At 28.1% G+C, this 13173-nt stretch overlaps 1 protein-coding gene across 1 annotated transcript in view; it reads left to right on the top strand.

The window, feature by feature from the left end:
- Positions 1-402: 402 nt before the first annotated feature.
- Positions 403-13173, top strand: part of LOC109790412 (lon protease homolog 2, peroxisomal) — a 38594-nt gene continuing 25823 nt past the window's right edge. The window contains exon 1 of the mRNA XM_083075352.1: positions 403-612. Coding sequence (XP_082931478.1) covers positions 506-612 — 107 coding nt within the window. The 5' untranslated portion in view covers positions 403-505. The remainder of the gene's footprint in view (positions 613-13173) is intronic.

Below are 13173 nucleotides of genomic sequence, written 5' to 3'. Positions count from 1 at the left end.
TTTTTTCATGAGACAGGTGATGTCCTTTTCAATGTTAGTATATCAATAATATCAAGAATATAACTTTTGTCACATTTTCTTAATTTGAAACTAACGTGATTGTCGTTTTACAAACTCATAAACTAAAATAATTTTACATAAATATTTAATAAGAGTTGAATGATAATATCTATATGTATTATAAGGGGATATATTTTATTAATTATTTTTTTTAATAGATGATTATATTTGTTATATATATATATATTTTTTATATATTTTTAATTTATATATAACTATTAAAAATATGAAATACCTTAATAAATATAATTAGATGAAGAATTTTATATGTTAGTCTTACCCCATACATGCTTTAAAAAAAAAAAAAGTGGAAAAAAAACAGAAGTTAGGTCTAGTGGTTTGTCTTGTTTGGAATTGGATTCTATATTTATTCCCATGGTTGGTGTCGTCTTTTCATCCTACTTCCATAAAATCAATCAAGGACATTTCACACCGAGTTGCGACCATGGCCGAATCGGTGGAGCTCCCGAGTCGCTTGGCGATTCTCCCTTTCAGAAACAAGGTCCTCTTACCCGGCGCCATCATCAGAATCCGCTGCACTTCCCCAACCAGGTACCACACCTTTCATTCCCCTTCAAATTTCTCCTTAATTCACCCATCATATCAACTTTCACACCTCCAATTCTTCTTTTAACTCTATTTTGTCTCTATTTCTTTCCTTTCGTATTTGCTGCTTAATTTGCCCCAATGAGTTCAATTACAGTCTCTACTAGTTATAGAGATATCTACTTTAGTTACGGTGAGGGCCTCTGAATGAGTAAGTTTTTAGTCAAATTAGACTGCAAACTTTAATTTGACCAATTAATTTGTATTTAGGGGCGGTTGATGTAAGTAATTTCCATTTTTAGGATCAGAGAAATATTACTATTAGCAAGATATTTTCTAATACCAATCTTTTCAAGTCTTCAACGTGTTGTTATTGTCTTCAAATTTGTTGGCATGCTCAAAGTTATGGGTCCCACTCCCACTCATAATCAATGTGTCACATGTAATTTTGTGAGTTTAAGTAATTTTCATGCAACAGTAAGTTACTGACATTGATATCATATTATAGCTTCTAAGGATTACTTTGACTATTTGGTAGTGTTTGGTATTTCACTTTTAACTTTTTTTTTGGGGCTACAGAGTAGTTTACTCAAAAGGTACCACGCATTGACATGTACCCAAAAAAAAAAAAAAAAAAAAAAAAAAAAAAAAATATATATATATATATATATATATATATATATTAAAAAAAAATAGGTATTTTTTACTCATTCAGAGCCATCTGGTACCCTCAATATAAATTGATCATAACTAGGAGGCTCTGCCACCTTTCCTTGAATTATTTCTCTCAAACTCTTCCGCTTGCGATCATCTTATTTTGTAAGTTTTCTTTAAAATGATTATTTTCTTTGAACATGGTCATATCTATATTACTCATTCAAATCTTCCAGAATTTTATGTTTCTATTTATGTTTATAACTATCCAGATAGAACTGAGCATATTTATACCGTTACTCTGTAATTGGTATCAGAGCCTTCTGGTACCCTCAATATAAATTGATCATAACTAGGAGGCTCTGCCACCTTTCCTTGATCTCGGTTTATATTGGGTTCATAATTATTTGTTTTATTTCAAGTTTTTCATCTTAAATTGTTACTTTGTTCTCAATAAATTTGATATATTGATCTTCTTTGGGGGGAATAGAGTAGAAGTGTAGACTCTTTTGGTGTTCCTGGTAGTAAACCCGTTGGTAAGCCTGTGTGTTAGGTGTTCCCGGTAGTAAAGCCATTGGTAAACCATGGATAGAGCCCGCACCCATACCTCTACAACTATCAAAGAACCATCAATATTATCAAACTTTATTGAAACAGTTAGCAGTTTAGGACGCAAAAACAAGAATAAACAAATAGTTATGAGATCTCCATCAACAACTGAAGACACCTCTAGTACTTCTCAAGATAATTCTCAAACAGAAATTCAAATAGCAGAAATAGAAAACTCTTTACATAATTGGTCAATACCCATAGTAAAAAAATGTGAAGTTTATAAACAGTATAATATTTTTTCAACAAATCAAGATGAAATACATATTTCTGAATATTGTTATCCTGGTACTAAAACTAATAAAATTATTAACTTACTTCAACAAGACGTGTTAGATGAACATATTAAGAAAGGTTATAATTATATGCATCTAGGATTAATACAAGTCGCAGCAAAACCTAATTATCGATTAGGAATTAATAGCCCAATTTTATTACTTTTAAGAGATATTAGAATGAAACAATTTCAAGACTCTATTATTGCTATATTAGAAAGTAATCTCCATGATGGCCCTGCTTTCTTTAATTGTTATCCAAATTTTTCTATGAATATTAGGAATCACAAAACTAGTAATGCTTTGAAATTATATGTTAAAATTCCAGATGAAATCTTAGATGAAGATTCTGGTCCAATACAACTTATTTTTAGAATTTATTATAAAGTTACTAAAATTGATTATAATTATAAAGCTCTTAGATCTTCACCAAAAAATGAAACAATATTAGTAGAAGCTAATCTAAGGAAATCTTCAATACAAGTACCTAGGCGTTTGAGTCATGCCGAAGTTATTTCAAAAATTCCAGAAGATTGGTTACTAGAAGATATTATAGAAGAACCAAAAATTTATAATACTCATGTTAGAGAAATAATTCAAGACGGAACAGATATTAGGTTAAGAATGAATAGATCAACATCTTTTAGAAATTCTTTACCTCAAATGATTTATAAAGGAAATAGTGCGAGACATTCAGTTGATGGCTCCACTATAAATATAGATTTAACGAAGCTAGATATTAATTCTAAAATAGCAAAACCTGTTTATGAAAATATTAAAAAAGATGAAGAAGATTTTAATCCTTCTGCTTCAGATTTTAATTCGATTATAAATACTATTACTAGACAAGAACCTTTTACAATTGATAAAGAATGGATTAATCAAGATTTTTTAGCAGAACATAATAAAGAATTAAGAAAATGGTATTTTGAAACCTATACTAAACAAGAGACAGATAATTTTAGAAAATTATATTATGATTATATGGAAGAAAATGAGATTAATATTTATTTCTTTGACTGGTTAAATACCCATATTAGAAATAATAATATTAAAATAGTAAATCCCATAACAAAAGCTAGTAAAACATGGAAAACAATAGACAATAAAATTATAATCTCTGAATATCCACCTATGACTACTGTTAAAATAGAAGTAGAAAAACAAGAAATAGAAGCAAGTCCTTACAAAACTATTAATGAATCAGAAAAAGATGTTAACAAAAAAGATATTAAAAAAATTCATAATCAGTTAAATTTCTCAAATAGTATGTTAGAAACTTTATCAAAACAATTAACTAGGATAGAAGAAAAAGATGTACCTTCTTCAAGTGATAATAGTATAGTTTCAAGTATTCCAAAACCATTAGTAAAACCAATATATCAATTAAATACCAATATAGAATCTTTAAAGTTAGGAAATGAAAGTGACAAGAAAATAGAAGAAATCCAACAATTATTATCCAAGTTAGCCATTGGTAAACCTTCAATAAATACAATAGAAACTGAAGATTTAGTCATTAATAAAATAAAATCTAAATATCAAACATATTATCCAAAATTAAAAACTTATTATCCTAGGCCCTCTCCAGCAGACGTTCTTTATGAAGAAAGAGTGGATCATGTTTCAAATAGTTATTCAGGAAATGAAGTAATAGAATGGAATATAGATGGAATGAGCGAACAAAATTTATTAGATTATATTTGTAATATGACTATGGCTGCTAGTGCTTTCAAAAGAAGAGGTAATTCAGATAAAGCAACAGCCTTAATTATAACCCAAGGATTTACAGGCCAACTTAAAGGTTGGTGGGATAATTTTTGGTCACCAGCTGATAAAGAAGCGATAATTAATGCAATAAAACCAGAAACTGAAGAAGAAGATGCAGTTGCCACCCTAATTTATACTATTATTCAACACTTCATAGGAGATCCTAATATTTTTAAAGATAGAGCTGCTAGTCAATTAGCAAATCTTTATTGCCCAACAATGTCAGATTATCGTTGGTATAGAGATACATTTATGTCAAAAATTACTCTTAGAGAAGATGGTTATCAAGGATTTTGGAAAGAAAGATTTGTAGCAGGATTACCAAAATTATTTTCTGAAAAAGTAAAAATTAATTTAGAAAAACAATATGGAAATCCAATACCTTTTAATGCAATTACTTATGGCCAAATTCATAGTATTATTATTGGAACAGGAATTCAAGTTTGTAATGATTTTAAACTTCAAAACAAACTTAGAAAAGAAGCAACAACCAATAGACAAGAAATAGGAACTTTTTGTGAACAATATGGAGTAACACCCATTAGAGCACCTAGTGCAGTAAAACGAAAAACTCAAAAAAGACAATATCATACTCAAAAATATTATAAAAAACCTTATAAAAAACAGTATAGGAAACCTTTCAAGAAAAATTATACAAAAAATACAGAAAAACCAAATAAAAATATAAAGCCTAAAAATTCAAAAAAGATTATCACCTGTTGGAAATGTGGAAAAACAGGACATTATGCTAATAAATGTAGAATGCAACAAAAAATTAATGCTTTAGAAATAGATGAGTCATTAAAACAAACATTATTAACTATTATGATTAATTCAGAATCAGAAGAAGAAGAAATTTCAGATGAAGAAAGTAATACAGAAATAATTTATCAAATAGAACGAGACTCTAGTTCTAGCTCTAGTCAAGATGAAAATGAAGATAGTTGCTTAGGTCCAGGTCTTTGCACCTGTGAAGATTGTAGTAAGTCAGTTAATATGCTCACAATAGATCAAACCCAAGAATTAATAGATTTAATTTCCAAATTAGAACAAGGTCCTATTAGAACAGAATTTATCAATAAATTAGAAGAATTATTAAGAAAAGATGAAAAAGAGCAGGAAGTTAAAGAAATAGATTTAAATGAAATATATGCAAGATTTAGACAACCTACGACTGTTACTATAAAAGATTTACAAGAAGAAATTAAACAATTAAAAATAGAAATTACTAATTTAAGAAACAATAATATTTCTATAGAATATAGAATATTAGAATTAGAAGGAAAAGAAAAACTTAGAGAACAACAAAACAACATAAATAGACCTTCTAGCTCAACACAGATTAATAATGAAGAAATTGGTTATTTAAATTTAATAACTACTCATAAATGGTATTGCAATATTAAATTAATAGTAAAAAATGAAGAATTTAACTTAGTAGCTTTAATAGATTCAGGAGCAGATATTAATTGTTTACAAGAAGGAATAATACCGTCAAAATATTATGAAAAATCAACAGAAAAAGTATTAAGTGCTAATAATTCTAGATTACAGATTAATTATAAAATATCTTCAGCAAGAATTTGTAAAAATAAAATATGTTATGAAGCATCATTTGTATTAGTTAAAAACATAAACACTCCATGTATATTAGGAACACCCTTTCTATCGTTATTATATCCATTCAAAGTTACACCAACCGGATTAGAAACTCAGGTATTAGACAGAACCATTACATTTGAATTCATACATCCTCCAAAAACTTATGAATTAAATTTATTAAAAGAAAAAAGTATTATTGAAAATAAAAGAAAACACATTAATTACTTATCAAAAGAAATACATTATAAAAAAATAGAAGAACAATTACTTACTAAAAATATTCAAGAAACTATTAAAACTTTAAATTCAAAAATTGAAAAAGAAATTTGTGATACAAATCCAATAGCTTTTTGGCATAGGAAAAAACATGAAGTTTCCTTACCTTATATTGAAAATTTTGATGAGAAAAATATCAATACTAAAGCAAGACCTATCCCAATGAATCCACAATATTTAGAATATTTTAAAAAAGAAATTTAAGAATATTTAGATAAAGGATTAATAAGGTCCTCAAAATCTCCTTGGAGTTGTTCTGCCTTTTATGTACTAAATGCAGCCGAATTAGAACGAGGGGCACCTCGCTTAGTTATTAATTACAAACCTTTAAATAAAGTTTTAAAATGGATTAGGTACCCCATACCAAACAAACAAGATTTAATTAAACGATTAACTCATTCAACAATATTTTCTAAATTTGATATGAAATCAGGTTATTATCAAATTGGGGTGAAAGAGGAAGACAAGTACAAAACTGCTTTTAATGTTCCCTTTGGACATTATGAGTGGAATGTTCTTCCCTTCGGATTAAAAAATGCACCATCAGAATATCAAAATATTATGAATGATATTTTTTATCCTCATATGAAATTTGCTCTTGTATATTTAGATGATGTATTAATTTTTTCTAACAATATAAATCAACATATAGAACATTTAAATACTTTTATAAATATTGTCAAAGAAAATGGATTAGTAGTTTCAGCAACAAAGAGTAAAATATTTCAAACAAAAGTCAGATTTTTAGGATATGAAATTTATCAAGGAACTATTACACCAATCCAAAGATCAATAGAGTTTGCCGATAAATTTCCAAATGAAATAAAAGACAAAACTCAACTTCAAAGATTTTTAGGATGCGTTAATTATGTAGCCGACTTTATTCCCAACATTCGAGTTATTTGTGCACCACTATACACAAGACTTAGAAAAAATCCAAAACCATGGAATCCAGAGATGACCCAAATTATTATTAAGATTAAAGAAATAGTCAAAAGATTGCCTTGTTTAGGTATCCCAGATCCTGAAGCATTCCTTATAGTAGAAACAGATGCGTCAGATTTAGGATACGGGGGAATTTTAAAACAAAAAATCTCATCAACTTCAACAGAACAAATTGTTAGGTATCATTCTGGTATCTGGCACCCAGCTCAACAAAAATATTCTACGGTCAAAAAAGAAATATTATCCATTGTTTTATGTTTACAAAAATTTCAAGATGATTTATTTTCTAAAAGATTTTTAATAAGAACGGACTGCAAAGCAGCCCCTTCTATTTTACAAAAAGATGTTAAAAATCTAGTTTCTAAACATATTTTTGCAAGATGGCAAGCATTGTTATCATGTTTCGATTTTGAGATTGAGCATATCAAAGGAGAGACAAACACTTTACCAGATTACTTAACAAGAGAATTCTTACAGGCAAATGAGCAAAAGTACTAAAGACCAGTATGGACTGCCTTTCAAGGCACCCAACGACAATACTGTTAAAAAGGAGCAATCCGGAAATCCAATATCGGCTTCGCCGAGTCCTTCAAGAAAGTTACCGCAGACTCTCAATACAAAATTACCTTCCAAAACTTCAACTTTTTTAGAAGCCATTAATTCCTCATCTCCCTTATTATTCCACAATAAGTTTGATCCAATAGCCGCTTTACAATATACTCCAGAACCAAGCTCAATACCTCCTCCAAAACAATTATCCAAAAATGTTTCTCATATTTCGCAACCAGTAACTACTCCTTCTGATTCAAGATCCTATGAACTTAATTATATTACCAAGGATAACCACATAGATATTATCCCCATTGAACCTGAATGGGCAAACCTTTCAAAAGAACAAATAATCAATACCATTTTCCCAGAAAATACCCATTACCAAAATTACCTTAAACCAAGACTTTTTTATGAATTTATTCTGGTAGACACAGAATCAATAGATTTATTTCATTCCAGAGACAAAGATAATAATATTATCTACTCAAAAGCCAAAATCCTCAAAATCATTACTCCAGCAGAATGGGGTCAACCCATTTACCAGCCAAAACCCTTCTCAAGACAGTTTCAACCGCAATATTACACTTACTATGATTATACTATGGCATGGACTTACATGTTATTCCTCAAACCCAAGACACATTCATGGTTCTTCTGGTTTCGCAGAGGAATCTCTCTAAAATTGATCATAACTAGGAGGCTCTGCCACCTTTCCTTGATCTCGGTTTATATTGGGTTCATAATTATTTGTTTTATTTCAAGTTTTTCATCTTAAATTGTTACTTTGTTCTCAATAAATTTGAAATATTGATCTTCTTTGGGGGGAATAGAGTAGAAGTGTAGACTCTTTTGGTGTTCCTGGTAGTAAACCCGTTGGTAAGCCTGTGTGTTAGGTGTTCCCGGTAGTAAAGCCATTGGTAAACCATGGATAGAGCCCGCACCCATACCTCTACAACCATCAAAGAACCATCAATATTATCAAACTTTATTGAAACAGTTAGCAGTTTAGGACGCAAAAACAAGAATAAACAAATAGTTATGAGATCTCCATCAACAACTGAAGACACCTCTAGTACTTCTCAAGATAATTCTCAAACAGAAATTCAAATAGCAGAAATAGAAAACTCTTTACATAATTGGTCAATACCCATAGTAAAAAAATGTGAAGTTTATAAACAGCATAATATTTTTTCAACAAATCAAGATGAAATACATATTTCTGAATATTGTTATCCTGGTACTAAAACTAATAAAATTATTAACTTACTTCAACAAGACGTGTTAGATGAACATATTAAGAAAGGTTATAATTATATGCATCTAGGATTAATACAAGTCGCAGCAAAACCTAATTATCGATTAGGAATTAATAGCCCAATTTTATTACTTTTAAGAGATATTAGAATGAAACAATTTCAAGACTCTATTATTGCTATATTAGAAAGTAATCTCCATGATGGCCCTGCTTTCTTTAATTGTTATCCAAATTTTTCTATGAATATTAGGAATCACAAAACTAGTAATGCTTTGAAATTATATGTTAAAATTCCAGATGAAATCTTAGATGAAGATTCTGGTCCAATACAACTTATTTTTAGAATTTATTATAAAGTTACTAAAATTGATTATAATTATAAAGCTCTTAGATCTTCACCAAAAAATGAAACAATATTAGTAGAAGCTAATCTAAGGAAATCTTCAATACAAGTACCTAGGCGTTTGAGTCATGCCGAAGTTATTTCAAAAATTCCAGAAGATTGGTTATTAGAAGATATTATAGAAGAACCAAAAATTTATAATACTCATGTTAGAGAAATAATTCAAGACGGAACAGATATTAGGTTAAGAATGAATAGATCAACATCTTTTAGAAATTCTTTACCTCAAATGATTTATAAAGGAAACAGTGCGAGACATTCAGTTGATGGCTCCACTATAAATATAGATTTAACAAAGTTAGATATTAATTCTAAAATAGCAAAACCTGTTTATGAAAATATTAAAAAAGATGAAGAAGATTTTAATCCTTCTGCTTCAGATTTTAATTCGATTATAAATACTATTACTAGACAAGAACCTTTTACAATTGATAAAGAATGGATCAATCAAGATTTTTTAGCAGAACATAATAAAGAATTAAGAAAATGGTATTTTGAAACCTATACTAAACAAGAGACAGATAATTTTAGAAAATTATATTATGATTATATGGAAGAAAATGAGATTAATATTTATTTCTTTGACTGGTTAAATACCCATATTAGAAATAATAATATTAAAATAGTAAATCCCATAACAAAAGCTAGTAAAACATGGAAAACAATAGACAATAAAATTATAATCTCTGAATATCCACCTATGACTACTGTTAAAATAGAAGTAGAAAAACAAGAAATAGAAGCAAGTCCTTACAAAACTATTAATGAATCAGAAAAAGATGTTAACAAAAAAGATATTAAAAAAATTCATAATCAATTAAATTTCTCAAATAGTATGTTAGAAACTTTATCAAAACAATTAACTAGGATAGAAGAAAAAGATGTACCTTCTTCAAGTGATAATAGTATAGTTTCAAGTATTCCAAAACCATTAGTAAAACCAATATATCAATTAAATACCAATATAGAATCTTTAAAGTTAGGAAATGAAAGTGACAAGAAAATAGAAGAAATCCAACAATTATTATCCAAGTTAACCATTGGTAAACCTTCAATAAATACAATAGAAACTGAAGATTTAGTCATTAATAAAATAAAATCTAAATATCAAACATATTATCCAAAATTAAAAACTTATTATCCTAGGCCCTCTCCAGCAGACGTTCTTTATGAAGAAAGAGGAGATCATGTTTCAAATAGTTATTCAGGAAATAAAGTAATAAAATGGAATATAGATGGAATGAGTGAACAAAATTTATTAGATTATATTTGTAATATGACTATGGCTGCTAGTGCTTTCAAAAGAAGAGGTAATTCAGATAAAGCAACAGCCTTAATGATAACCCAAGGATTTACAGGCCAACTTAAAGGTTGGTGGGATAATTTTTGGTCACCAGCTGATAAAGAAGCGATAATTAATGCAATAAAACCAGAAACTGAAGAAGAAGATGCAGTTGCCACCCTAATTTATACTATTGTTCAACACTTCATAGGAGATCCTAATATTTTTAAAGATAGAGCTGCTAGTCAATTAGCAAATCTTTATTGCCCAACAATGTCAGATTATCGTTGGTATAGAGATACATTTATGTCAAAAATTACTCTTAGAGAAGATGGTTATCAAGGATTTTGGAAAGAAAGATTTGTAGCAGGATTACCAAAATTATTTTCTGAAAAAGTAAAAATTAATTTAGAAAAACAATATGGAAATCCAATACCTTTTAATGCAATTACTTATGGCCAAATTCATAGTATTATTATTGGAACAGGAATTCAAGTTTGTAATGATTTTAAACTTCAAAACAAACTTAGAAAAGAAGCAACAACCAATAGACAAGAAATAGGAACTTTTTGTGAACAATATGGAGTAACACCCATTAGAGCACCTAGTGCAGTAAAACGAAAAACTCAAAAAAGACAATATCATACACAAAAATATTATAAAAAACCTTATAAAAAACAGTATAGGAAACCTTTCAAGAAAAATTATACAAAAAATACAGAAAAACCAAATAAAAAGCCAAAAAATTCAAAAAAGATTATCACCTGTTGGAAATGTGGAAAAACAGGACATTATGCTAATAAATGTAGAATGCAACAAAAAATTAATGCTTTAGAAATAGATGAGTCATTAAAACAAACATTATTAACTATTATGATTAATTCAGAATCAGAAGAAGAAGAAATTTCAGATGAAGAAAGTAATACAGAAATAATTTATCAAATAGAACGAGACTCTAGTTCTAGCTCTAGTCAAGATGAAAATGAAGATAGTTGCTTAGGTCCAGGTCTTTGCACCTGTGAAGATTGTAGTAAGTCAGTTAATATGCTCACAATAGATCAAACCCAAGAATTAATAGATTTAATTTCCAAATTAGAACAAGGTCCTATTAGAACAGAATTTATCAATAAATTAGAAGAATTATTAAGAAAAGATGAAAAAGAGCAGGAAGTTAAAGAAATAGATTTAAATGAAATATATGCAAGATTTAGACAACCTACGACTGTTACTATAAAAGATTTACAAGAAGAAATTAAACAATTAAAAATAGAAATTACTAATTTAAGAAACAATAATATTTCTATAGAATATAGAATATTAGAATTAGAAGGAAAAGAAAAACTTAGAGAACAACAAAATAACATAAATAGACCTTCTAGCTCAACACAGATTAATAATGAAGAAATTGGTTATTTAAATTTAATAACTACTCATAAATGGTATTGCAATATTAAATTAATAGTAAAAAATGAAGAATTTAACTTAGTAGCTTTAATAGATTCAGGAGCAGATATTAATTGTTTACAAGAAGGAATAATACCATCAAAATATTATGAAAAATCAACAGAAAAAGTATTAAGTGCTAATAATTCTAGATTACAGATTAATTATAAAATATCTTCAGCAAAAATTTGTAAAAATAAAATATGTTATGAAGCATCATTTGTATTAGTTAAAAACATAAACACTCCATGTATATTAGGAACACCCTTTCTATCATTATTATATCCATTCAAAGTTACACCAACCGGATTAGAAACTCAGGTATTAGATAGAACCATTACATTTGAATTCATACATCCTCCAAAAACTTATGAATTAAATTTATTAAAAGAAAAAAGTATTATTGAAAATAAAAGAAAACACATTAATTACTTATCAAAAGAAATACATTATAAAAGAATAGAAGAACAGTTACTTACTAAAAATATTCAAGAAACTATTAAAACTTTAAATTCAAAAATTGAAAAAGAAATTTGTGATACAAATCCAATAGCTTTTTGGCATAGGAAAAAACATGAAGTTTCCTTACCTTATATTGAAAATTTTGATGAGAAAAATATCAATACTAAAGCAAGACCTATCCCAATGAATCCACAATATTTAGAATATTGTAAAAAAGAAATTCAAGAATATTTAGATAAAGGATTAATAAGGTCCTCAAAATCTCCTTGGAGTTGTTCTGCCTTTTATGTACTAAATGCAGCCGAATTAGAACGAGGGGCACCTCGCTTAGTTATTAATTACAAACCTTTAAATAAAGTTTTAAAATGGATTAGGTACCCCATACCAAACAAACAAGATTTAATTAAACGATTAACTCATTCAACAATATTTTCTAAATTTGATATGAAATCAGGTTATTATCAAATTGGGGTGAAAGAGGAAGACAAGTACAAAACTGTTTTTAATGTTCCCTTTGGACATTATGAGTGGAATGTTCTTCCCTTCGGATTAAAAAATGCACCATCAGAATATCAAAATATTATGAATGATATTTTTTATCCTCATATGAAATTTGCTCTTGTATATTTAGATGATGTATTAATTTTTTCTAACAATATAAATCAACATATAGAACATTTAAATACTTTTATAAATATTGTCAAAGAAAATGGATTAGTAGTTTCAGCAACAAAGAGTAAAATATTTCAAACAAAAGTCAGATTTTTAGGATATGAAATTTATCAAGGAACTATTACACCAATCCAAAGATCAATAGAGTTTGCCGATAAATTTCCAAATGAAATAAAAGACAAAACTCAACTTCAAAGATTTTTAGGATGCGTTAATTATGTAGCCGACTTTATTCCCAACATTCGAGTTATTTGTGCACCACTATACACAAGACTTAGAAAAAATCCAAAACCATGGAATCCAGAGATGACCCAAATTATTATTAAGATTAAAGAAATAGTCAAAAGATTGCCTTGTTTAGGTATCC

The sequence above is a fragment of the Cajanus cajan genome, chromosome 5, assembly GCF_000230855.2.
Source record: "Cajanus cajan strain Asha chromosome 5, NIPB_CcT2T_4, whole genome shotgun sequence".
NCBI classification, from domain to species: domain Eukaryota; kingdom Viridiplantae; phylum Streptophyta; class Magnoliopsida; order Fabales; family Fabaceae; genus Cajanus; species Cajanus cajan.
This window is presented reverse-complemented; position numbering and strand designations above follow the sequence as displayed.